The 27493-nt window shown below is 34.3% G+C and overlaps 1 protein-coding gene and 1 non-coding gene across 2 annotated transcripts in view; one reads left to right on the top strand and one right to left on the bottom strand.

Annotated features, from left to right (window-relative positions):
* Positions 1-2858: 2858 nt before the first annotated feature.
* On the top strand, positions 2859-2932 carry TRNAI-GAU. The gene has a single exon. It is a non-coding gene; the product is annotated as a tRNA-Ile (tRNA).
* Positions 2933-8653: 5721 nt separating this feature from the next.
* Positions 8654-27493, bottom strand: part of LOC103592262 (tax1-binding protein 1) — a gene marked incomplete at its 3' end in the record, with an annotated part of 35968 nt that continues 17128 nt past the window's right edge. Inside the window, exons 3-5 of the mRNA XM_008574909.1 lie at positions 20119-20221; positions 12582-12769; positions 8654-8812 (exon numbers count right to left, since the gene is read on the bottom strand). Of these exons, the coding sequence (XP_008573131.1) occupies positions 8654-8812; positions 12582-12769; positions 20119-20221 (450 nt within the window). The remainder of the gene's footprint in view (positions 8813-12581; positions 12770-20118; positions 20222-27493) is intronic.

The following is a 27493-nucleotide window of genomic DNA, read 5'->3' as shown; positions in this document are numbered from 1 at the left end:
AATAAAGCGGAACTTCTCCGGCGAACTGTCAGCTCGGGTCCTGTCGTCCTTTCAGTATCAATGACAATTACCTAGAAAAAACTATGGTATTCTGGATTCATAATGTATACAGGGTAAAATTTAGTAAATTACCACCTGAATACTCTAAATAGCAAATTATTGGCAAAAGAATTATGTTATTTATAGAAATTGCTAGTCGGATTTTAAATTAAATTTTACACATCACTTGATTTAATTTGGCTTTTCTCACTCTGCTTCTTAAAAATCAACTAAAATACCAAGCTATGTAGACAGGTACACAGAATATAAACACATCTTCACTGGTTTCTAGAAATTCACCCAATAAAAATATAACTGACAATAATATACAATAATAAGCAATATACAATAAGCTGTCTTCATGGCATTAAAATAATGGGCAAAATAAATAATAATAAATAAAAAGGCAAAATAAATAAATAAAATAATAAATAGGCCATTACTTGTTTCATTAACATTACTCCCCACAAACACAACCTGTGTAAGTTGCTCTTGGGCTTTCTAAAGTTCTTGTGTTTTGTTTCTTAAACTAACCTGATTGAATAAATGAACCTTATCTAATCTCTTAAATCTTAATCCAGTGTTTTAAAACTACCAGAAGTTTCTTTCTTAAGTCTACCCTAAATTTCTTATATGGCAATTTTGCTGTAGGCTTAGACAACAGATAACAGACTCTATTTCTTATCTTAAATAATTTAAATGTCTACGCATTTCCTGTGGCTGCCCGTGGCTCACTTGGGAGAGTGTGGTGCTGATAACACCAAGGCTGCAGGTTCAGATCCCTATTTAGGGATGGCCGGTTAGCTCACTTGGAAGAGCACGGTGCTGGCAATGCCAAGTCAAGGGTTAAGATCCCCTTACTGGTCATCTTTTAAAAATAAAAAAATAAATAAATAAAATAAATGTCTATACATTTCTTTATGGACTCTAACTTTCTGAGGAACCAGTGTAGCAGGCTATTTACTAACATTTAGAGCATCTTACCAACATGTCTATTTTCTGTTCAAAATTAGAATGCCCTAACACAAGCAATATTGCTCAACAATGCTTACAATAGTGGAGATAGGCTTAAAAAATAAAATCAATATAAATAAGCAAAATCTGGTATATACATGCAAAAGAATGTTATCCAGCTTTAAAGAGAAAGGAAATTCTGACTATGCTACAACATGAATGAACTATTAGGACATTATATTAAGTGAAAGAAGCCAAACACAAAAAGACAAATACTGCATTATTCTACTTACATGAAGTTCTTAGAGTAGTCAAAATCATAGGGACACAAGATAGAATGGTGGCTGCTAGGGGCAGGAGAAAGGGGGGAATAAGGAGGTATTGTTTAGTGGGTACAGAGTTTCAGGTTTACAAGATGAAAAGAGTTCTGGACATGGATGGTAGTAATGGTTGCACAACATTATGAATGAATTTAATACCACTAAACTGTACACAAAAAATGGTTAAGATGGCAAGTTATTATGTGTATTTTACCATGATAAAAAACACTGGGAAAAAAAATAAAAATAAACTAACCTGATTGACATCATTAATTATTTTAGCTCCACAAGGGCTCTGAATTTAAAGTTCTTTAAAGCTCAAATATTCGGGCTGGCCCGTGGCTCACTTGGTAGAGTGCGGTGCTGATAACACCAAGGCCCCGGGTTCGGATCCCACATAGGGATGGCCGGTTCGCTCACTGGCTGAGCGTGGTGCTGACAACACCAAGTCAAGGGTTAAGATCCCCTTCCCGGTCATCTTTTAAAAAAAAAAAAAAAGCTCAAATATTCGGGCTGGCCCGTGGCTCACTTGGCAGAGTGCGGTGCTGATAACACCAAGGCCCCGGGTTCGGATCCCACATAGGGATGGCCGGTTCGCTCACTGGCTGAGCGTGGTGCTGACAACACCAAGTCAAGGGTTAAGATCCCCTTACCGGTCATCTTTTAAAAAAAAAAAAAAAAAAAGCTCAAATATTCATATAACCTCTTCAGTAATAAACTTCGAATGTATCTTGAGAAAACCTTATACTTTTTAAATTTATCAATATACAATATAGTTGATTTTTGTGTCACTTTATCAATTCCTCCTTTTCCTCCCTCCCCCTCTTCCCCCTCCCCCATCAACATCATATCTGTTCACATGTCTTAACAAAATCAAGGAGTAGTTGTGATTGTTGTGTCTTCTTCCATCCCCCTGCCCTGTTCATTTGTTTATTTATTTATTTCTTTTTATCTCCCACAAATAACTGAGAACATGTGGTATTTCTGTTTCTGTGTCTGGCTTATTTCACTTAATATAATTTTCTCTAAGTCCATCCATGTTGCTGCGAATGATAGTATTTCTTTTTTTTTTTTTTTAATAGCAGAGTAGTATTCCACTGTGTAGATATACCACATTTTCCCTATCGACTCATCTGATGATGGGCATTTAGGCTGGAGAAAACCTTATACTTTTATTCAAACAAACCACAACGACAGCAAGAAAGTCACCAAGAAAGGTAGTCATAAAGAATAACCACTGGACATATCCCAAAAGAGCAAATTTTAAATACTATAAAAGGTAGTGTACCTTCTACTCATTAACTATCAAAAATCTGCTATGAATAAATGCACTTAAATTCTACTTTTATAAGAAAGTAACATCCAGAGCATTAAAATTTTTGGTTGGCACTGAGAGCAGAGGGAAGAAAGATAGGCTACAGATATATCTAATGTCTAAATTATTTCCTAAACATGAATATATTCCACACACAAGTGATTTTTTAACATTGGGTTTCACATACATTATTAAAGAGACAGGGAATAAGTAGAAAAATTTAGGGGGCTGGCCAGTTAGCTCAGTTGGTTAGAGCATGGCACTGATAACACCAAGGTCCAAGGTTCAATCCCTGTACTGGTCAGCTGCCAAAACAAAACAAAAAAAGAGGAAAAATTTATAGTATAATTTTACTTACATTAAGCTGCCTTTTAATAAAATTAAATAGGAACTACTTAATGATAACATCTTATGAAATAAACTAAAAATGCTTCATCTTACAGTTTAGTATTAGTCTACACAAAAATTATGAGTTAGTTGAGAAGTATATAAATATGCTAATTTGTTTTTAACCTCCTTTTCTAATAAATGTCTTTATTGCTATAACTTTATTTCTGAGTATAGCTTAGGCTGTTTCCCACCAGTTTTGGTAAGCAATGTTTTTATTACCCCTGACTTCCAAAAAAATATGCAATTTTCATTTTTATTTCCTTTTGAAACTACTGTTTAGAGTATGTTTTGAAATATACAAAGGTACGGATATTGCTATGGTCTGAAAGTTTCTTTCCCCCCAAAATTCATATGTTACAATGTGATAATATTAGGAGGTGGGGTCTTTGGCAGGAAATTAGATCATGAGGACACAGTCCTCATGGTTGTAATTAATGCCCTTATAAAAGAGACCCCAAACAGCTAGCTGGCTCTTTCAAACCATGTGAGGACACAGCAAGAAGCACCATCTATGAACCAGAAAGACATTGAATCTGCTGGTGCCCTGATCTTGGAGCATTCTGGATTTTGGATTTTCTGATTTAGAATGCACAACCTCTATAAACTACAAAAATGGCTGCTGCTTCACTTCTGCCTTCAAATCTCACACAAGAATCTCTCGTGTCCCCCCTAAACAGAAGCTACAAAGAAGGGACCTTCTGGAAAATGCAGTCAGCCTAGTCAAGCTAACATTACAGGGTGACCACACTAAAGTTCCATTTATAAAAAGAACTCCATTTGATTTAAGTTCCCTCAATTCTAAAATTCTAAACCCTATATTTTTAACACTTTCAATTTATACTTATATAATCCTTCAATTATATTATCAATGAAATTCATCTATATAGACCATCATGTGGCCTAGCATATTCAGATAAGAAAAATTTCTTCTATAAATGAAAATGCCACTTCAATGTCTAATAACCAAAAAGACATTAAATAACCTTATTAAAACTACATACATGCTAGGGCCAGCCTGTGGCTCACTTGGGAGAGTGTAGTGCTGATAACACTAAGGCCACGGGTTTGGATCCCTATAAAGGGATGGCCAGTTAGTTCACTTCGGAGAGCGTGGTGCTGACAACACAAAGTCAAGGGTTAAGATCCCCTTACCAGTCATTAAAAAAAAAAAAGAAAAAAAAACTATATACATGCTGGGTTTTTTCCACAATTTATCATTTCTGAAATGGGGATATGTTTAATATCGATGGTATGTCTTGGTTTATTTGGCAGTTTTTCTTCCTTAATGGTAATAAAATAATGATATGTCATACCATGGTTTCTTAGGTTCAATAAAGAAAGATATTAAAGGCTTCCCAAAACCTCTGCACGAACTGTTATAATTGTAATAGAAAAATAAACCTCTCTGATCAGGAGAACCTTAAATAAAAGTAAACCAAACTCCAGAAAATGTGGAACCATAATTTTAAAGCTATTAAATACAATATTAATTTTTCTTATTTTCAATCAAAATATGATAAAGAATAAGTAAAAAGTGGCAATGTGGTACAATTATGTGATCTCTAGAGGGAGAAAAATGACTGCTGAATTTTACTAATACAAAATCTTTTGATTCATTTGATAGCTACTACAAACTGATGTTTTCATACCTTTTAAATGCCAGAATATACACAATATTTAGAAAAAGATGAAATGCAAACTAATGCTCTTTTAGACACTCCTTGAACTGGGAGAACACAGGAACACACTAAAGTTGCAAAAAAAGGTAAACATTTTTAACGACTCACATAAAGTAAACTAGTACTGCCCAAGAACGATAGTTTTTGTTTTGTTTTGTTTTGTTTTTTTGTCTTTTTTCGTGTCCAGCAACGGATTGCAACCCTCAGTGTCGCGCCCGCACCGGACCAGGACCGGCAACGGGATCACAACCCTCGGTGCTGCGCCCACACCTCGCTCAGCCAGTGAGCGGGAACCGGTCTGTATGTGGGATCCGAACCCTCGGTGGGAGCGCTGCCGCGCTCCCAAGCGGCGCACGGTAGCAGTGCGCCACCGGGCCGGCCAGAACGATAGTTTTTGACTATATATTTTTTAAATCTTGCACAATCCCCAAGATTCCTATGGCCTTTTTGAGACCATTAAATCCCATACCCAAAATCAAATGTCACTCTCAGACCCTTCTCTTGACTAAAAGCTGATCATAGTGCCACAAGCCCCAAAACTCACTGTTATTTATTCCACAGATACTTGATGAATAAAGAGACATATCACACTTGCACCTGTTATTATAAGCGGCTGTTATGTAGTAATAAGAAAACCCAGCTTGGGTTTTCAGGTTCTCAGCTTTGCCATTTGTTAATTAGATGACTTTTACAGATGAGGAAATCTAAACTCAGAAAACCTAAGTGACCACCTTTTCAAAGCAACTTCAGTGAGACTAAAAGGGATACTCTGTATGATGGCAAGTTATTCTTTGCAGTATATGCTGTCAGTATACAACATTTTTATGCTTTAAGAAAGAGAAAGAAAGCCAAAGAGAGAAAGATAGCTGAAGAGATCCACACTAGCCAGAGCCACCACAAAAAGAGATTTTTTACATTCTCTCACTCCTACACATGTGATACTTCCCCAATGTGTGGTCATGTCTCCTACCCAGTATGCGATACTTAAGAACCAAAACAGTATGAATATGTAAAGTTTGTAATATGCTTCCTATTGTTTTGGCAATATTGTTTTAATATCACCAAATACAATATAGTTCAAAAACAACTTGAAGTGCCTCATATCCATCTTATATTATCAATGTTCAAGTTAAAAATATAATTTATTGTACAGAAAGAACTTAACACAGTTTAGGCTCCAAAAAATTATTATAAACTAAACTAACTGAAAAACTTGACAGGGTCACAGCTCTTTTAATCTAATTTAAAAAATAAGATTCAAAATCATTGGTTCTCTGAGCCTCAGTCTTCAATCTTCTAATTTTCAAATATGTGTCTAGCACTCCAAAAAAAAAACAAGAACACAATGAATACACATACAAACTGCCAAGTTTTATACAAGTCTTTAATAAATGTGAAGATGGGCTAATAAAAAAGACTCATCAGTACAATGGAATATTACTTGGTATTAAAAGGAATTAATTATTGATTACAACATGGATGAACCTTAAAAACACTACAGTGAAAGAAGCCAGTCACAAAAGGCCACATATTGTGTAACTCCATTTAAATGAAATGTCCAAAATATGCAAATCCATAGAGAAAGTTAGATTAGTGGTTGTCTGGGACTGGGGGAAAGGATGAGGAGGTGAACAAAGAGTAACCACAAGTAGAAAGCTTTCTTTTGGGGGTGATGAATATGTTCTAAAATTAGATGTTAATGGCAGAACAATTCTGTAACTATACTAGAAACCACTGAATTGTATACTTTGAACTGGCAAACTTTACGGTATATAAATTATAACTCAATAAGGCTGTTTTTTAAAAAGATCAGTTAGATCAGCTCACATCTTCAGCCTTCAGAGGTAAGAGTATAGAGCAATGGTTAAGAGTACTGACTGGGGCCAGACTGCTAGCCTCCATCACTTAGTAGCTGTGCAATCACGGATAGGTTAAATAGGCTCTCTGTGCTACCTCTGTAAAATGGACATAATAGTGCCTACTTCATAAAATTAAGTGAGTTAACATATGTAAAAGCACTCAATCACCTGGCTCTTACTGTTATATGAGTTGTTTTTATTAATAAGCCTCTTACAAGAGAAGAAAAAAAATCTACACTTAAAAATAAACGAAAAATGAATGTAAAAACTATCCTTAATAATGAGTTACTTTTAAATCAAGGGCATACATGAATAATGGAACATATACCATAATAACCTAGAGAAAACATGAGATATAATTTATTGTGTCTCAATTTATAAACATTATCTTGTTTTGGTTTTAATTTACTAACACTAGTTTATTCCTTCAAGCAGCTAATTACATACGATAACCTTAAAAACAATTAAGCATATAACTTAAGCCAACCTGTTCTGATGACCTTAACATATCTAATTCTTTTAATATATAAAATTAAAAATTTTTATCATAAACATTTAATTATTATAACATTTAATTTGGTTTTTTTTTTTTTTTAAAAGATGACCGGTAAGGGGATCTTAACCCTTAACTTGGTGTTGTCAGCACCACGCTCAGCCAGTGAGCGAACCGGCCATCCCTATGTGGGATCCGAACCCGGGGCCTTGGTGTTATTAGCACCGCACTCTACCGAGTGAGCCACGGGCCGGCCCTTAATTTGGTTTTTATATTTGTCATGTATTGAATGGGTAATAAGCTAATCACATTATTTTATAAAACAATGAAAGTGCAATGAATTTCTCCTATTGTGAAGAAACTGAGGGTCTCTAGTGATCACTAGTAGAGTATCCACTATAAAATTTTAAACAAAATTATAGGTGATACATCATAACAGTCTTTCAGATATTCAATAGTTTAAATACTCTCAGTACCACAAAATGAAGACCTCTAGAACTACTATATCAAGATTGTTTTTTTTAGAATTCATTCCACAAAATGGACTTAAAACTGTCAAGAAATGTTATGGATTTCTTAAGCCATCCAACCAAGACCAGTTTGAAAGTTTCTGAGTTGTTCTAGCTGCTCAGGAGACCTGACTAATTAAGATGAAGACTGTAATTTTGGAAGTAAAAAGCAAATTAATAAAAACTAGAAGTCCCTTGACTAGTAAACAAAGAGGAATTATCTTTCCTGGCAAGCACATTATTCTACCCCCAGAAATAAGCAATTGCCAACACATATGTTTCCATAACTTAGAATTTTTTTTTTTACATCATGCATGTATTACACTTTTAGCATTTGGGGAAAATGTTATCCAGTCCTATTGGATGACACTATTCATATTTTAGTCCTTCCTTAATTAAGATTTTCCAGTACATCATTATGAAAAATAGTAAAACAGAAATAGCTACTTACATTTAGGGAAAACCTACTATGCACCAAGTACCATTCTGGGTTTGTTTTAATCACTATTTCCTGTAATATAGTGAATCATTAAAAAATCATTTTCAAGTACTTCCCAAAGAACACGCCCCAATGCGAGAGTATCAACAGAGAAGTAGTCTCCTTCAAGATTACTGAGTGTTATCAAGATTTAAGAGTTGCCATAAAAACTTCTGCTAAAACTTCTTCTGGGCACCAAGGCTCACAATCTCCTACAAGTTTTGCTTCATTAATCCCCTGGCCTCAGTCTACCACTTAGTCAACCTCAGTCTTAATTTCTTTATTTTATGTTTTATCATGTCTAATTGTATTTTCAAACCCTCCAAAAATCTACCAAGTATTTCTACAATTAGATATAAAACATTTGGAAATAGTTATCAGGGACTGCCTCATCAAGCTTGGTACCAAAGTTTAAAAGTATTTTAACCATCTTACAACATAAAAGTAGCAGTGGCAGAAGGTTAATAGGAACTGACCTGTTCTTGAATAAATGTCTAACTAAATGCTACTTTTTTCAATACTAATTTTCGCTCACTTTAATTGGTTCAGTTCCTGAAAAAGGTGGGTTTCAGGCAACATACTGTCAACTCCTATCACTTACATAATACACAACCAACCTTTTGCTCTGCTTGCAGTTGGTCACATCTCTCTTTCTCATGGTTAAGTTCTCTTTCCATTCTTCCAACTTGCTCTCGAAGTTGAGCTGTTTCTTTCTCCAGAATGGCAATTAACTTTAACAGCTCTTCTTTTTCTTTCATGGTTTTCTCAATTTTTAACTGTAAAACAAAAAACTCAAATAAATTGTTTTTTTTCTTAATCCTAAAATATGTTACTACAAATTTAGTTTTCAATTTCAAAAATATAATGAAGAAAGTCACTGAAAGAACTTTTACATTCTACCTACTTCATATCAATCAGCCTCTTTTTTAGCCTTCAGTTAGAAAAATTCATGAATCATAAATTTAAACCTTCTTTTGGTTAGGCAAAAGGGAAAATATTTTAAAAAGGTGAAATGAGTGAAATTTAATTATGAAGCTACCAGCTAATCACTTTTCAAATCAGTACTAAAAATATGACATTAGGTTTCACAAGTTAATTAATTATGGGGCTTTCTTATTCCCATTAGTAATCAGATATTTCAAGAGGAAAATTTGTACCTCTTCTTGAATGCAAACCTTTGAGTCTATTTAGAAGTTACTTATGTGTTACATAAGGCCTTCATCTATAGACTCACTACTCAAAGTTCTGGTTCTTTAAATAAGTTACCAAGAAATAAACAGTTTCAATATATACAATGGCTCTGACTTGGCTAAATTAAAACAATTTTCATAAGTAAAAATGCAAATTTTAGGACAAAAATGCAGACTATAACAATACGTTAACAATATAATTAATTCTTATGAGAATACTAACAGTTACTCAGTTCAGGAAAATCTAAACTCCAACATTCTAAAAAATTACTAAATTAAGGGACCTAAAATAGTAGTAAATAAAATGGTAATATTTCTCTTACAGCATAAAGTCCTTGATGCTAACCATGGAAAAAGGGAGATTCAGAGGGAAGACTTTGCAAAGGAGGCACCATACATTTAGCTAGTAAAATAAAATGCTTTTTCCGCAATACACCCTAAATTAGTTTTCCAGGGTCATAGAATCACGGAATCAAACTGATTAAACTTTAAAATGGCTCTTATGAAAGTTGAATAGTAGAAAACTTTTAGAATAACCCTTCTACCTGCTCCAACAAACCAAATGAAAATGCCAAGAGTAAAAACTCTCAAAAAGGAAAAGTTTATTTAATCAATGAACTTCTTTTTCTGCCTTACGTAATTTTTTTAAATGATGAGGTATATTGCAATAAAAGACAGTCAATAAATTAGTTAATAGAAAATTAGGACCAATCAAGTATATTAACCACAAAGGTTTATATCATTATCAATTCAGCATTAAATTTGCCTCAAAACTTTCTGGCAGCTTAAAAATGAAGATACATCTAGACATAGGGCAATGGAAACATTATAAAAGAACTACTTTTTCCCAGTGATTTATTTAATTCACACATACTTTCTGAAGAGTTTACTAAAGAAAGTAGAAATTATTTTTTAAAGAATTTAAATTAGATAATGCATTTAAGTCTAAGATCTGCCCTAATATTGTATTTTGAAGTATTTCAAACATACAAAATAGTTAAAATTTTACAATGAATACCCACACACCCATCACCTAAATTCACTAATTACTGATATTTTGCCATGTTTACCTTATCACCCTTTATATACTTTACTTAAGTTTATTTATACCATTTTTTTCCTTGCTAAACAATCTGAAATGAAATTGCAGACATTTCACCCGTAAGTACTTCAGAGCAAGCAACTCCTAATAAGGACAGTCTCCTTTTCAACCACTACTGTTACTGTAGCTAAGAAAATTAAGAATAATTTTATGTCACCCAATAGATCATCCATAGTCAGATATTCCCCACTATCCCCAAAATATCTTTTTATAAATCTACTATCCAATCAAAGTTCATGTACTGCAAGACTGTTTCATTAATCACTTTTAATGTCAACAGGGCCCCAGATAATGTCTCACATTAGTACTAATTTTGTGCAGTTTTAGATAAAATCATTAAAGATTTTAATAAATGTGGATATTTAAAAGATACCAAAAACTTGGTCAGAAAATAAAAACATCTTATCTCAGAAATATTTACTAAGAGAGCAATTTACATTTTCTTTATAAAGTACTCCTTGTGGAATAGGTAAAAGTGAAATAGACTGTTCTATGTCCGAATTTACTTGGAGGGAAAAGCACGAGAGAGATGTGGATGCCAAAATGCTCATCATTTTTCTGTTAAAAGCCCTGAAATCGGGGTGGTCTAACAAGTATTCAAAAATCTGCAATGTAAATACTAACTGCATTCTTCTTAAGAGTTGGGCTTGTTTCAGCATCTTTGACTAGTATTCAAATACCAGGCTAAAAACCTTGATCATCAGGCAGTTGTCACCACAAAATGTTTGAGTCACCCTATAAAAGTTACATTTCTGTATTTAAGATAAGAGAGGAATTTCTGGAAAGGGGAAGGAAAGACATGGGAGAATTCACAATAAAAAACAATTGGTTCCTTCTAAACTTCTAGTTTGTGTAATAAAAGAATTGTATCTATAACCTCTTGTCTTTTTTTTCTCTAGTCTTACTTCGTGAAAGTAATTAACGTAAAATCAGAGGCATAAAATATTTATGTGTTTAAGAAAATCCATCTGACTATAAAGAAAAAGGAATGACCTGCAACAGACAAAATATGTGTGTAAATTAACCAAAAATGTACACTGAACCAATTTAAAAAGCTATTTTTCTTATTATTACAATAGAGAGGACTATATACAATTAATCACAATAACTCAAATATAATATTCTAGTTTTTTTTTTTTTTTAGGTATAAGTTAAAGATATTGGGATCGTGAAATGAGAAAAGAATGCTGTTGTATTCTCTCTTTCAATGACCACTAAAAATTAAGACATAAAATACTATTAGACCATCTACACAGTAAATTTATAGTGGAGCCAAATGCCATGACTCCATAATATTCAATTAAAGAAAAAAATAGTACAAAGATTTTCACCTTTTCTTTCGAAATTATGGTTAATCTAGGTTTATTCATTTGACCAGATGAATAAAGAAAAGAATGTTTCTGGGCCAGCCCAGTGGTGCACTGGAGAGTGCGCCGCTTGGGAGCGCGGCGGCGCTCCTGCTGAGGGTTCCGAAATTATGGTTAATCTAGGTTTATTCATTTGACCAGATGAATAAAGAAAAGAATGTTTCTGGGCCAGCCCGGTGGTGCACTGGAGAGTGCGCCGCTTGGGAGCGCGGCGGCGCTCCTGCTGAGGGTTCGGATCCCATGTGGAGACCGGTTCCGGCTCACTGGCTGAGCGCAGTGCGGGCGCAACACCGAGGGTTGCGATCCCATTACCAGTCAGTAAAAAAGACAAAAAGGAAAAAAAAAAAAGAAAAGAAAGGAATGTTTCTAAAAATGCTCAACCTAAATTAAGAATTAGGATGCTTCCTTTATTCACAGCCACACTTGAGAAAGAGCAAGCTCGTGATGTAGTTAAATAAAGTTCACATCCAATTACAGTTAGATTTATTGTTTTACATCACTCTCCCAACCAACTTCATCCCCCAAATCTATACTATTCTACAGTCAACGGATTAGGCCACCAGAAAAAAGGTTAGGGCAAGGGAACATAAGAAATGTTTTAGGTCTAAATTCTCTCAATAAGTATTACTGCATTACCTACTATACACAAAATACTAGTGAGCCCTGGGGAAAGTCCCTGCGACAGTAGAACCAATAACATAATTATGACCAAAAGATTTTTTTTAAGTATTTCAAAAAAGACAATCTAGGTTTATTATTTCAGTTATTAAAGAGCATTTGATTTTTGTGCATAGTCCTGCATGACCTAAAATTCTTAAAATGCCAATCAACATGAACTCTATACCTAAAATTATCAATGAATCATTATCTCACTGTTGATACCAACCTCAAGAAGGCCAGCTTTTGTGGTCACCACCAACATGTCAGAATTTCCTTCATCTTCCATAGTAAGCAACTCTTCAACTGGAGAAGAAGCTCGAAACTGGAAAGGTGTACTTGCTCCACGAATTTCACCCTTATGGGTGACATAACAGAACTGATAAAATTCTCCATCATCATTTGGAAGATAATATCCTAAGAAGTTGTCAAATGAAAAAATAATTATTAAACTTCATGTTTCAATTTAACAATACTTGCTCTCTCTCATTCCTCACACTGTTCTTAACACATATCTGAGATATGTCTTTCCTCCTATCTTTCACAAATTATGAAATCTAGACTCTTTCTTCATCTTCAAACATACCTAAATTTTTTTTCTCTTAGACCTAAGCTTATACTGCTAGAATATTCCTTCCTCATTTTTTCACTAGGGCAATACCAACTCATCTGGGAGAGGTAAGTATGTACAGTCGGCTCTCCATAACCATGGGTTCCACATCCATGGATTCAACCAACCAAGGATTGAAAATATGTAGTTGAAAAAAAAATCTCATCTATACCAAACGTGTAGTTTTCTTGTCATTATTCCCTAAGCAATTCAGTATAAGAAATACTTATATAACATTCACATTGTATTAGATATTTTAAGTCATCTAGAGATGGCTTTACATATACAGAAGGATGTGTATAAGTTACACACAAATATGCTACGCCATTTTATATCAGGGACTTGAACATCATCGGATTTTGGTATCCACGGGAATTCCTAGAAGCAATCCCACACAAATACCGAGGAGACTAGAGGAGAAGGAAGGGAAGAACCAGTACAAAAATCTGAGGATTGGGGATAGGGATGGGAGTATTTAAAGAAATCTTCCCTCCAACTTGACTTTCATTACATGCAAAAGGGAGATATTAACTAAAGAAATATGCTGTACATGTGAACTGGGTAAAGGCAGAAAAAAAGGTGAGGTCCACTGGTGCAGTGCAACAAAAATAAGCTTTGGAACCACACAGATCTATTTGGGAATTCCAGCTCTACAGCTATTATTTACTTAACACCTCCCTGAGCTTCAGGTTCTTATCTGTAAAAAATAGATATGAAGCCATCTATCTCAGAATTCCCAAGTATCTACAGATAATGTATTAATACCATCTAGCCTACTATCTGACAAATAACAGGTATTCAATACTTGTTCCCTTCTTTCTTCAATTGTTACCCTCTCTTTAAAATTTTGCCAGATTATCCTAACTCAAAATTAATCTTTACTTCCTCTCCAAAACTCACACAGTAATTTTTACATTTAAAAACAAAACAAAACAAAAAAAACCTCCACAGCATACTCTGTATTACTATTCACTGTGTACATACTTTACATCCTATATCAGACCTCAAAAACACTGAGGGCAGATGCTGAGAGCAGATTTATTTATGTGTGTATGTATGTATGTGTGTGTGTGTCTATGTTCGTGTGTGTGTATATATAAATTCTATAATCCCCCAAAATGATCTGTAGAAATGAAATATTCAGTAACTGAATGAATGTGAAATGAATATACTAAGATGAATACATACATGCTATTAATATCTACTCAAAAATCTGTAATCACTATGCCTTTCATGTCTTGAAATTTTCAGACTCATTATTATGATACCTACTTCATCTGATTTTATTCTTTAAAACATAGCTGGCTTTTCTACTTAGAAACAGGGAAGAGGAGAAGAGAATACACAAGATAAGCCAAGAACTTCTTGTAGTTGTAGTGCTTGAAAGCAAAGAAGAAGCCTTCAAAAAAGAATTGGAAGGCATGGTAGTGGTGAGGGTAGGGTCAAAATATACAGGAGCCCACCTGAATACCTCCCAAAGATCAAAGCCAGAATAGTTTGGGCAACAAAAAAAAATAGGCTTCATCTCATAGAAGAAAATAATGAGTCCATGGAGAAGGGTGTAACTCTTCCTAACACTAATTCCAACTAATTAAGGTACAAGTCAGGAGCATCATTAGGCAAACATTGCAATCATAATTACTGCACAAAAGATACATTGAGAGATACTAAAATTAGTGACTGAAAATTTAAGGAGAAACAAGATAGCTCCCGCATAATATTCATCAATTACAAATGGAAAAATACTAACTTTATTTACAGTGGCAAAACCCAGACAACTTTAAATACCTTAACCAAGTGATCAAGATTAATAGCACCAGTAATAAGATATATGGACATCAAGTACTCCCTGACACAAAGCACTGAGAAAGATATATCACTTCTATTGCAATATTCCTGAAAATGTGTAACCACAATCTAATCATGAGAAAACATCAAACAAACCCAATATGAGAGACATGCTACCAAAAAAACCACAAAACTAAACAATACTCTTTTAAAAAGTAAAGGTCATGAAGATAAGGACAGACTAACAGACTAAGACAACTAAAACAATGTGGGGTTCAGACCGATTCCGAGAACAGAAAAAAGAACATCAGTGGAAATACCAGTGAAATCTAAAGTCAATAGCACTGCACCAATGTTAAATTCCTGGCTTTTTAAATAAATGTCCTATGGGCATGCAAGATGTTAACATTATGGGAAGCTGGACAAAGGGTATATTGAAATTCTGTGTTACTATTTTTCCAAGTTTTCTTTACATCTAAAATTATTTTGGCTGGCCGATGAGCTCAGTTGGTTAGGGTGTGGTGCTGATAACACCAAGGTCCAGGGTTTGATCACTGTACCGGCCAGCTGCAAAAAAAAAAGGCCACTTATTTTAAAAGCTCAAATAGAAAACAAAAATATAGTCTGATCAATCAGCTCTGGTATCATGATGTTAGAAATTCTACAACCTAGATATTCAAGTATTGTTTCTTTAAAAAACAAAAATCTCACTAAAATAAGCTGCTAAAATAAATGGTTCAAATACCAATTGAGATAGATATAATTATTCAGAACTGCAATCATAAGAAAAAGTAAAAATCAAACTGAGTCAAATTTTACAGCCTGTGACATTAGCACTCAGTAAAATTATAATATAAAAATAAGAATCTATTTAGAAAAACAATTGCATTTAGGTATTTTTTGTTGGTTGTTTTGAGCTTTACATTTTAGGACTCTCGTGATTCATCCACGAAATGAGGGAAGTGATTTAGATTGTGCTTAAAAGCCCTTCTAGCTTTAATATTCTATGACTAAGTTTTCTGTGTCTCTACCTTGACTTCCTTCTGCAACAAACAAACAAAAAAGTTCTAAGCAGGCAGAAGCTTTTATTTATGGATTTCAAAATTCAAAATAAAAATTAATATTAATAAATTTTCAAAAACTTGCAAAACTTACTGCATTTATGCTTAGCTCCCATAAAAACACTTTTAAAGCATAAACAGAATAAACTGGATGCTCTTCTCTTTCTTTTCTTTTACCACTTTTAAACTACTTCCCCAGTCACTAATAAACAAATGCATTAGTCACCATAACAAATTCAGTAAGTTACTTCTTAAGAGAAAAAACAATCACAATAAAAATGACTAAAAATAAACCCACAACATTTAAGAAAATACTTTTAAAGGTAAAATCATTTCCAATACACATACTTAAATCTGATTATCTAAAAAGGCTATGTATTAAAAGATTAACTACATAAATAATTTATAACATTTCTTTACTCATAAACATCTATGAGAACCTAAATCTCTGCCCATATTACACTACAAATTTTATCCCCTGAATATTTGGTTTTTGACATAGAACATAAGGAAATATTTTTCGTATATGCAAGCTCCATGCGGTCACACTGCCAATTAATATTTACAGCAAACATATACAAAACTCATAATAAAATAAAAAAGTTTTGTTAAAATGCAGACCACCAAAATCCACAACACTGACAACACCAAATGCTGGCGAGTATGTACAGCAACAGGAACTCTCATTCACTGCTGGTGGGAATGCAAAACAGTACAGCCACTGTATAAGACAGTCTGTAAACAAAATTAAGCATACAATTCTCTTATAAAATTAAACACAGTCTTACCATACAATCCAGTAATCAAAATCCTTGGTATTTACCCAAATGAGCTAAAAATTTACATCTACACAAAAACCTACACAAGAATGTTTACAGCAACATTCATACAGTTATGTTTATTCATACAGTTATGTTTATTCATAACTGCCAAAACTTGGAAGCAACCAAGATGTCCTTCAGAAGATGAATGGATAAACAAACTGTGATACATTCATACAATGGAATGTTAATCAGCAAGAAAAAACACCTCTTTTTTGAGCTATTATGTTACAAAAAAAAATGGGGAAATTTTAGATGTGTACTGCTAAATGAAAGAAGCCAATCTGAAAAGGCTACATACTATACGATTCCAATCATATGACATTTTGTAAAGAGCAGAACTATGAAGACAGTAAAAACATCAGTGGATGCCAGGAATATGGGGACACGGAAGTAGAGATGAATAGGTGGAGGGAGCACAGGTGATTTGGGGGGCACTGAAACTATTATTCTGTATGATACTGCAACAGTGGATATGTGTCTACACATTTGTCAAAATCCACAAAAAGCACATCACAAAGAGTGAATCCTAATATAAACCATGAACTTAGCTAAATATAATGTATAAATATTGGTTCATCAATTGTAACAAATTTGCTGCAAGATGTTAAAAGTAAGTGAAACCAGGGAGGGGTGGGGTAAGGGGTTATAAGGAAACTGCATACTTTTTGCTCAATTCTTCCTATAAACCTAAAACTGCTCCAAAAATATAGTCTATTAATTTTTTAAAAACTAAACCATCTGAAGCTGATTAATCTGAACCTAGTTATTTTAAAAGTCTCCTTTGTATATGTCACCAAAAACCAAGTCAGATATTGCCTGACATAAAGCAGCACATTTTTTTTTTTTGCTTGCCGGTACAGGAATCAAACCCTGAACGCTGGTGTTATCAGCAACACACCCTAACCAATTGAAGCATACTTTAATTTACATAAGACCATGTCAATGAGATAATGTTAACAATATTAGTTGAAAACTTACCTACTATATGCCAGTGGTCCTCAAACTTCTACATATCAGAATCACCTGTTGATCTTTTAAAATTCCAAAACCCAGGCCACAACCCAGACCAATTAAATCACAATCTCTAAGATGGGACATAAACATCTAAATGTCTTGAAGCGCGCAAGTTATCCTAAGTACAGTCAAATATGGAAAGCACTGTACTAAAGCTATATGCATAGGCTCCAAGTTATGCTGTACTTAGAACAGGCTAATCCTCTCTCAATAACTATAACAAAAAATGACCAAAACATAAGGAGGGGTATCATTATAACAATTTTTCTAAAATAAATACTAGTAACGTTTATCCCAAATTTCATCTTTGGTTCATTGGTTCTTTTCTTAAATAAGCATTGTGTGCTAAGTATTTACTTAAATGAATATTTCATTAGTTTTTTTTTTTATAGATGCTTTCTTTTAGTTTGGTTGGCATAAAATTCAATTAAATTTCAACATTTTGAAGAAAGTAAACCAGATCAGATAAGGGAGAGATGATTTGGGGTTTGATTTTAAAGACTTACAAGATTTTAAAATTTCATTAAAATGTATGAAACAATAAACTTTAATCATTCATCTTATAATCTTGAACACATTTTTTAAGGTAATGATTGATACGATGTATACTTCTTTCTGCTAGAATAAAAAAAATTTTAATAGAGCCAAATGCTCAAAGGTAGGAGGAACCCAGAAGAAAAACCCTTAACTATTAATAGCAGTCCCAGAGGAAAGTAATAAAGTCCTAGAATTTTTTTTTAAACAAAGAGGTAAATAAAGTCTTAAGGAGCAAAGAGCCTTCTCAGGGGTGTTTAACCTAGGGTTGAAGGATAAAAAGAATTCAGGTTATCCATCAACTTCAATTAAAAAATAATATTGTTGGGCCGGCCTGGTGGCGCACTGCTACAGTGCGCCGCTTGGGAGCGCGGTGGCGCTCCCGCCGAGGGTTCGGATCCCACATACAGACCGGTTCCCGCTCACTGGCTGAGCGAGGTGTGGGAGCAACACCGAGGGTTGCGATCCCGTTGCCGGTCCAGGTCCAGTGCGGGCGCGACACTGAGGGTTGCGATCCATTGCCGGACACGAAAAAAGACAAAAAGGAAAAAAAAATAATAATATTGTTATTTTTACTAACATCTTACTAAAATTTTAGCATGTTCTTTATTATTAATGTAGCAACAAGCCACATGTATTACCAGTACTTGTGATTTTTGTCACTAACAGTAATCATTTATATGTTAATATCATGTTACAATTGTTACAGGTATCTCAATGCTATCTTACTTTGAAACTATGGCAGTTACCAAATCTTCCAGTACATCTTGTTAACACACAGATTTTGAAGCACATATATTAATATACCACAAATTTATTATTACAATATTTTAATAACTATTTCAATATAATTGGTTTTCTTTGCAATCTATGCATTTTATTTTATATACACTAAAATATTATTCTGAGACAGAGTCTATAAACTTCACCAGATTAAAAAGAACCCATGGCATACACAAAATTAAGAATTTGCTTTAATACAACCCAAAGTCACTACAACTGTAATACAAAATCTCTCTGCAGCAAATTCTGTACTAGATTTCTGAACAAGAGTATTTTTCTCAATTTTTTTTTTACTGTGGCAAAAAAACACATAAAATTTACTAAACCATTTTAAAGTATACAGATCAGTGTTATTGAATACAAGTACATTTAGGGTTATTGAGTACAAGTACATTTATATTGTTGTGTAACCATAACCACCATCCATCTCCAGAACTCTTTTCATCTTGCAAAACTGAAACTCTAGACTCATTAAACAAAAATACCCCATTCTTCCCTTCCCCAAGTCCCTGGCAACCACCATTCTACTTTCTGTCTCTGAGTGTGCCTATTCTAAGTGCCTCATATAAGTAGAATCATACAGCGTTTGTCTTTCTGTGACTGGCTTATTTGACTTAGCATAATGTCCTTAAGGTTCAACCATGTTGCAGCATATGTCAGAATTACCTAAAAATATCTTTTAAATGTGTCTATAATGCGAAATTAAGAATGAATTTTATATTACTCATTTACATCCATTTTATAGGAACTTTCACATGACAGAATTAATATAACTACTCTATAAATCCTGTTAATCATCTTTGTGGTTTTCACCTGGATTATTTTCTTCACCTCTAACTTGCTACCTTATTCTAATATCAATAATATCTTCTCATTTGAAAAAAAAAAAATCACCAAAAGTATAGATCTAGAAAGAAACCCACTCTATTCAATGAAAACTCAGATAACAAACAACTTTTAAATGTCTACATAAAATATCACATGGCCTACATTAGATATTTACATTCTTATGACTTTTGCTAAACAAAGACACTAATTAATTCAACTTTGGTACCTTGGACATGCCTAAACAGATAATTACAATGCAATATAACATCTTTAATGTCAATAAGAAATCTAGTTTCATCATGTTCTGCCATTTTCAGTTCTTACCTTGAAATGCTAGCACACAATTGACTGTTGATCCTTCTACATAATGTTCAGGCATAGGGGACCATAAAAATGTGTAATAATCACGAGCAGTACTCCATCCGACCTAAAGGAAAAATAACAAAAGTGAGGGCAGTGGGGAGGGTAACAATAGGTTAATATTGCCCTGATATCTTGTAGCATATTTTTAAAATTATACCCTAAAATTAATACATGCATTTAATGTTTACAAATCATGAGTATTTTAACAAGCAAGTATAATTATATTTTTATTAAGCTATAGCCTAATGCTATAAAAATCTACAAAAACTGAATAGCAGAGTTTCTACTATGTATTAAAATGCAATTTGCTATCCAATTTCTCTAGGATAATCTAAGTATGCATACAATTAAATATGAGAACTTTTGTTTTGCTTAAAATTTGACTTCACTAAACACAGTGAGTTTTTTAAAATTTATGAGGGTATTTCAGAAAGTTTGTGGAAATATGGAATTGAACAACAATACGAATCTTTCCATGAAGTTTTTTTTTTTTCCTTTTTGTCTTTTTTCGTGACCGGTAACGGGATCGCAACCCTCCGTGTAGCACCCGTACCGCGACCGGCTACGGGATCGCAACCCTCAGTGTTGCGCCTGCACCGCGCTCAACCAGTGAGCGGACCGGTCTCTATATGGGATCTGAACCCTCGGCGGGAGTGCCGCTGCGCTCCCAAGCACCGCACTCTACCGAGTGCGCCACTGGGCCGGCCCCTCCATGAAGTTTTTGAACACCCATCATAATAATTTATACCTCAATTTAAGTGATTTTTTTTGTTTTACTCAGATACTCCCACTCTCCCTTAAATCCACCACTAAATTCACTAATCTTTCACCTTTGGCAAGTCTTGTCTGCAGCCAATTCGCAAATTTTGCAAAAGGGCCTTTGGTACAAATAGACCACTTATGTCTCATCTATTGCTAAGACATTTTCAACTTACGACATGAATATATACATTATATATCTCAATCTGTATTTTCCAGATTGTACCATGTCCATCTAATATTCTAAGACTGAACATTAGAGGTGTTTAAAACAGGTACTAGATATCCATTTGCTAGTAATAATACAAGAAATTATGCATCAGTCACAGGATTATATTATATGTATTCTAAGATACTAATTGGTCTCGGATTGCAAACAGAATACTGAAGCTGGAAGAACCTTAGCCACCTTTAGTCTCTAAAGTAATGGCTGAAACTGCAGGTTACACCCCGGTAGGAAGTGATAAAATCAACTTAGTGGTTCATAACTAGCATTTATTTTTGAATTATATGGAATAGTATGAAAGTACATTAATGTTAAGTGCTGCTTTCATGAAAATCTGTTTTAGGTGTATTTGCATGCAACTTTGCTGGGGCGAATCACAGAATTTATTTCTGTGTGTCAGGGTCCAAAACATTTGACATAATCATCTCTTTACAGAGGAGAAGCTTTAGGAATCAATGAACAAGTGATTTACCTCACCTGTCTGAGCCTCAGATTTTTTTCTCTAAGAGTGGTTGGAAGGATTAAATTAGATGGTGAACCTAAAAGCAGCACTTTGCAAAGTACCTGACCAATGGTGAGCACTCCATAAATGGTAGTTACTGCAAGGGTAGTATATTGCAGTGATTAAGAGTATAGGGTGTGGGGTCAGATTGCCAGAAAAGATCACTTACTAGCTGCATGACTTTGGACAAGTTACTTATTCCTATTTCTTCCTCTTTAAAATAGAGATAATGGTAATAATCTCACAAGGTGTGTCTGTGTTAAAAAAGATCATCCCTGTATTTAGCATGGTGCCTGCCTAGCACATAAGTGCTCATTAAATGTTACTGCTCATTAATAGCCAAGGACACACAGCCTATTTGGGACAGTGATTTTTTTTTTTTTTAAAGATGACCGGTAAGGGGATCTTAACCCTTGACGTGGTGTTGTCAGCACCACACTCACCCAGCGAGCAAACCGGCCATCCCTATATGGGATCCGAACCCGTGACCTTGGTGTTATCAGCACTCTCCCGAGTGAGCCACAGGCCAGCCCCGGCAGTGATCTTGACTGTAAGATATTCTGTCCCTCATTCCATATCCCCCAATGCTTAAGGAGTTCATCTGAAGTTTTTCCCCCAACAGATATGTCTGGTACAAATAATATCTTGCATTCTTTGTCCTTCTCTATACACTGCTATTGAAAAAAATACTATCAAGAGCTACATTTTTCTTGAGGAAAAAAATGTCCCTAAAAGAAAAGTTTCTACACCTGGCCCAAGTGATCAAGAGAGGTGCTGAGTGTGCTATTTATTTGTGATGGCTAACACAAAACTGCTAACTTTACAGTTAAAGGTGATATCTGACTCAAGTAGCACTGGGAGTAGCAGTAACAGATACAATTCAGGGAGTGTATATTTTGGCTTATTATTATTACTCTTATTTTACAAATTAGGAAACAAGAACTTGAAACGAAAGTTCAAGCTCTTAACCATCAAGACATTACACACTCTTCTCCTGACAGGATATAAAAGACTCTTCATACTTTCTGAAACTATACCTTCCTTCCAACACTGACAATATAACTATATAATTCATTAAAAAAATAAAAAGTACAGTACAGTTGAAAAACGACAGAAAAGAGTAAGGAAAGGAGGGAAAGCTTTGTCCATAACTGTTACCCATGAGAAGAAAAACATAAAATGGGAGAAATGAGATCTTTTACCAGATAAGAAAAGTATGTAAAAGGGAGCGACATCAGCAAGATGGCAGAAATGGTAGCCTTCAAACTTGTTCCCCCCCAAACACCAATTTAACAATATACAGTGCAGAAAGCATTTGTGAGACCTCCAAAAACCAATTAAAAAGTTGCAGTACCCCAGACAGGCTCAAAGTCAAGAACAGCTGCATTGAAAAGGGCCAGAAAAGCCATTTCATAACAATCCCCAATAGCCCTTCCCCCAAGCCAGCACAACTCAGCAGGATCAGGAAGAAGAGCCTAGTTCACAGATTCTCCCTAGGGAGGAAAAGAAAAGAGTGGAATATGCGTCCAACATTCTGGCTTTTAGGTGGACTGTTCAAAGGCCAGGTTTTGTCACTCCTGATTCAGGGTGCTTACAGAAACAGCATACTTTGGTTACTTAGGGACTGAGGAGAACAAAGGACTACTCAACAGCTTTTTCATCACCAGAAAACCTGCAGTACCAAAGACGGACATCAGAGGGTGCAACAGAGTACAAGCTCTTGAAAGAGGAATCAGCCGATCTCCATAACTGAGAAATTACATGCAAAAGTCGAGAAGACATATCCCCATAAAAGGCGTAAGGGAGCCCCAAGAATCTCTAACCTGGCTGTTTGGTGAAGGTCTACCCTGTACAAAGCCAGTCAGTGAAGGCTGAGAGAGTAAAGGCTGTTTTATCAAATGCACAAAACAGCAAAAAACAGCAAAAAAACAGCAAGGCAAATGAAAAAGCAGGGAAATATGGCCTAATCAAAGCAACAAAATAAATTTCAGAAACCAACCCTAAAGAAATGAAGATCAAAGAATTCAAAATAATCTTTAAAAAGTTCAGTGCACAAGAAAACACAGATAACCAAATAAACAAAATCAGGAAAACACATGAGTAAAATGAGAATACCAACAAAGACAGAAACTAAAAGAAACAAGAATAAAACAAAACAAAAAAAAGTAAGAGAGAAATTAAGAAAAGAAACTAAAAAGAACAGAAATTCTAGAGCTGAAGAATAAATGATTTGAAAAATTCACAAGAGGGGTTCAATAGCTGACGTAATCAAACAGCATAAAGAATCAGCAAACCAGACAGGTCATTTGAAATTAATAAGTAAGAGGAACAAATAGAAATAATGAAGAAAAGTGAAGCTTAAATGGCTTATGGGATACCAACAAGCAGATCTATATATGCACTGAAAGATCCAAAAAGAGAAGAGAGTGAGAAAGGAGCAGAGAGCTTATTTGCAGAAGTAGCCAAATACTTTCCAAATGTGAAAAAGGAAATGGACATCCAAATTCAAGAAGCTCAAATGAATTCAACTAAGATATACCCAAATAAGCCTACACACTTAGACACATTATTACAGTAGTATCCCCCTTATCCATGGGGGAATATTTTCCAAGACTCCCCAATGAATGCCTAGAACTATGAATAGTACCAAACCCTACATTCACTATGTTCTTTCCTATACGTACTACCCATAATAATTAATTAGGCACAGTAAAAGATGAACAATAATAATAATAAGACAATTATAACAATATACTGTAATAGAAGTTGTGTGAATGTGCTCTCTCAAAATATGTTATTGTACTTTACTCATCCTTCTGGTAATCTGTCAATCTGATAACTGAGATGTCTACTCAGACCAATAAACAGGTAACAGATACAGCATGAAAATGCTGGACAAAAAGATGATTCAAGGTCCAGGTGGGATGGAGTGGGATAAGACGATTTTATCACACTACTCAGAAGAGCATGCAATTTAAAATTTATGAACTGTTTATTTCTGGAATTTTCCATTTAATATTTCCAGGCTCTGGTTGACTGCAGGTAACTGAAACTGTGGAAAGTGAAACCCCAAATAAAGGGGAACTACTGTAATCAAACTGTCAAAAGTTAAAGAGAATCCCAAAAGAAAAGTGATTCACCACACAAAGGAGCTCACGTAAAATTATCCATGGATTTCTCAGCAGAAGCATTATAGACCAGAAGTGAATCCTGTAATACTGTAATGGTGGTGCACTTAAGACTGTTAATTCTGGTATAGAGCTTAAAAGAAAGCATAAAAATGACTACAATCATAAAACTACATTAAGGTTACAAAATATAAAAAGATGTAACTTGTGACACTGATAACAAAGTGAAGGGGAGATGTAAAAAGGCAAAGTTTTTTAATGCAATTGAAATTAAGCTATTATCAGTTTTAAATAGATTGTTATTAACTGAAATGTTTACACACAAAAGAAAATAAGATGAGAATCAAAGCATTAAAAAAAATACGAAGACAGCAGAAGAGGAAAATAGGGACAAAATAACTAAAAAGTCATACAAAAAACAATTAACAAAATGGCAATAGTAAGTCCTCCTCTATCAGTAATTTAAATGTAAATGGATTAAATTCCCCAATCAAAAAACACAAACTGGCTAAATAGATTTTAAAAAATAAAACAGAACTATAAGCTGTCTTTGAAAGACTCACTTTAGACAAAGGGATATACATAGGGTGAAAGTGAAAGGATAGAAAAAAACATCCCTTGCAAGTGGTAACCAAAACAGAGGGGGGTAGCCATATGTGTATCAAATAAAAGACTTTTACTCAAAAACCATCACGAAAGACAAAGAAGGATATTATATAATGATAAAAGGGTCAATTCATCAGGAAGATATAACAATTATAAATCTATATTCATTTAACAACAGATCACCCAAATATATGAAGCAAACATTGACAGAATTGAAGGGAGAAATAAACAGTAATGCAATAGTAGGAGATTCAATAGCCCAATTTCAATAATGGACAGATCAACCAGATAGAAGATCAATAAGGTAACAGAGAACTTGAACACTATAGAACAATCGGACCTAACAGACATATGCAAAACACTTTACTCGATAATAGCAGAATACACATTCTTCAAGTGCACACAGAACATTCTCCAGAACAGATCACATATTAGCCACGAAACAAGACTTAACAAACTTAAGAAGACTGAAATCATACCAAGTATCTTTTCCAACCACAATGAAATGAAACTAGAAATTGGGAGAAAAAGAAAAATTGGAAAATTCACAAATATGTGGAAAATTAAACAAAGTTTTTTTTGGTGGCTGGCCAGTATGGGTATCCAAACCCTTAACCTTGGTGTTACAACACCATGTTCTAACCAACTGAGCTAACTGGCCAGCCCAAATTAAACAGACTCTTAAACCAATGGGTCAAATAAAAAAATCAGAAGAGAAACAGAAAATATCAAGACGAATAAAAACAAAAACACAACACACCAAAATTTATAAGATGCAGCAAAAAGCAAAATATCTGAACAGACTTATAACCAGTAAGGAGATTGAATCAGTAATCAAAACCCTCCCAACAATCAAAAGCCCAGGACCAGATGGTCTACAGAATTTTACCAGTTAAAAGAATTTATACCAATCCTTTTCAGACTTTTCAAAAAAGTTGAAGAGAAAGGAACATTTCCAAACTCATTTTATGAGGCTATTACACTCATACCAAACTGAGACAAAGACACCACAAGAAACTACAGACTAATATCCCTGATGAATGTTCATGCAAAAATCTTCGACAAAATACTAGCAAACCAAATTCGATAACATATTAAAATGATTACAAACCATGACCGGTGGGATTTAACCTCAATATCATAAAGGCCATATAGGAAAAGCCCATAGTTAACATCATACTCAATAGTGAAAAGTAAAAACCTTTCCAAGATCATAAACAAGGTAAGGATGCCCCTCTCACCACTTCTATTAAACACAGCACTGGAAGTTTTAGCCAGAGCAATTGGGAAGGAAAAGAAAAAAAAGGAAGAAAGAAAAGACATCCAAACTGGAAATGAAGTAAAGTGATCTGTTCACAGATGACATAATCTTATATGTAGAAAACTCTAAATATTCCACACGGGGACACACACACACACGGACAAACGGACACACACACACACGGACAAACAGACACACACACACACAGAGTTAGAATGAATGAATGAATGAGGCAAAGTTGAAGGGTACAAAACACACAAAAATCAGTAGCATTTCCACACACTAACAATGAACAAACCAAAAAGAAAATTAAGAAAATAATTTCATTTACAGGATCATCAAAATGCATAAAATCCTTAGGAATAAACTTAACCCAAGAGATGAAAGATTTGCATGCTGAAAACTAAAAAACATTGCTGAAAGAAATTAAAGAAGATACCAATACATGGGAACACATCCCATATTCATAGACTGGAAGACTTAATATTGTTAAGATGCCAATCTTAAAAAGAAAGTGATCTACAGATTCAATGCAATCCCTATCAAAGTCTCAATGCCATTTTTTACAGAAACAGAAAATAGCATATAAAATTCATATTGAATCTCAAAGAAACCTAATAGCCAAACAATCTTGACAAAGAAAAACGTAACTAGAGGCCTCACTGTTGCTGATTTCAAAAGATCAAAAAGCTACATTAATCAAAACAGTACAGTACTGGCATAAAGGCAGGCATACAAACCAATGAAACAGAATAGAGGATCCAGAAATTAACCTTCACACATATGGTTGAATGATATCTGACAAGTATGCCAAGGCTACATAATAGGGAAAGGACAGTCTATTCAATAAATGG

This window comes from Galeopterus variegatus, unplaced genomic scaffold, assembly GCF_000696425.1.
Source record: "Galeopterus variegatus unplaced genomic scaffold, G_variegatus-3.0.2 Scaffold1117, whole genome shotgun sequence".
Taxonomy (NCBI): Eukaryota; Metazoa; Chordata; class Mammalia; order Dermoptera; family Cynocephalidae; genus Galeopterus; species Galeopterus variegatus.
The sequence above is the reverse complement of the archived record's forward strand: the minus strand, read 5'-3'. Positions and strand labels throughout refer to the sequence as shown.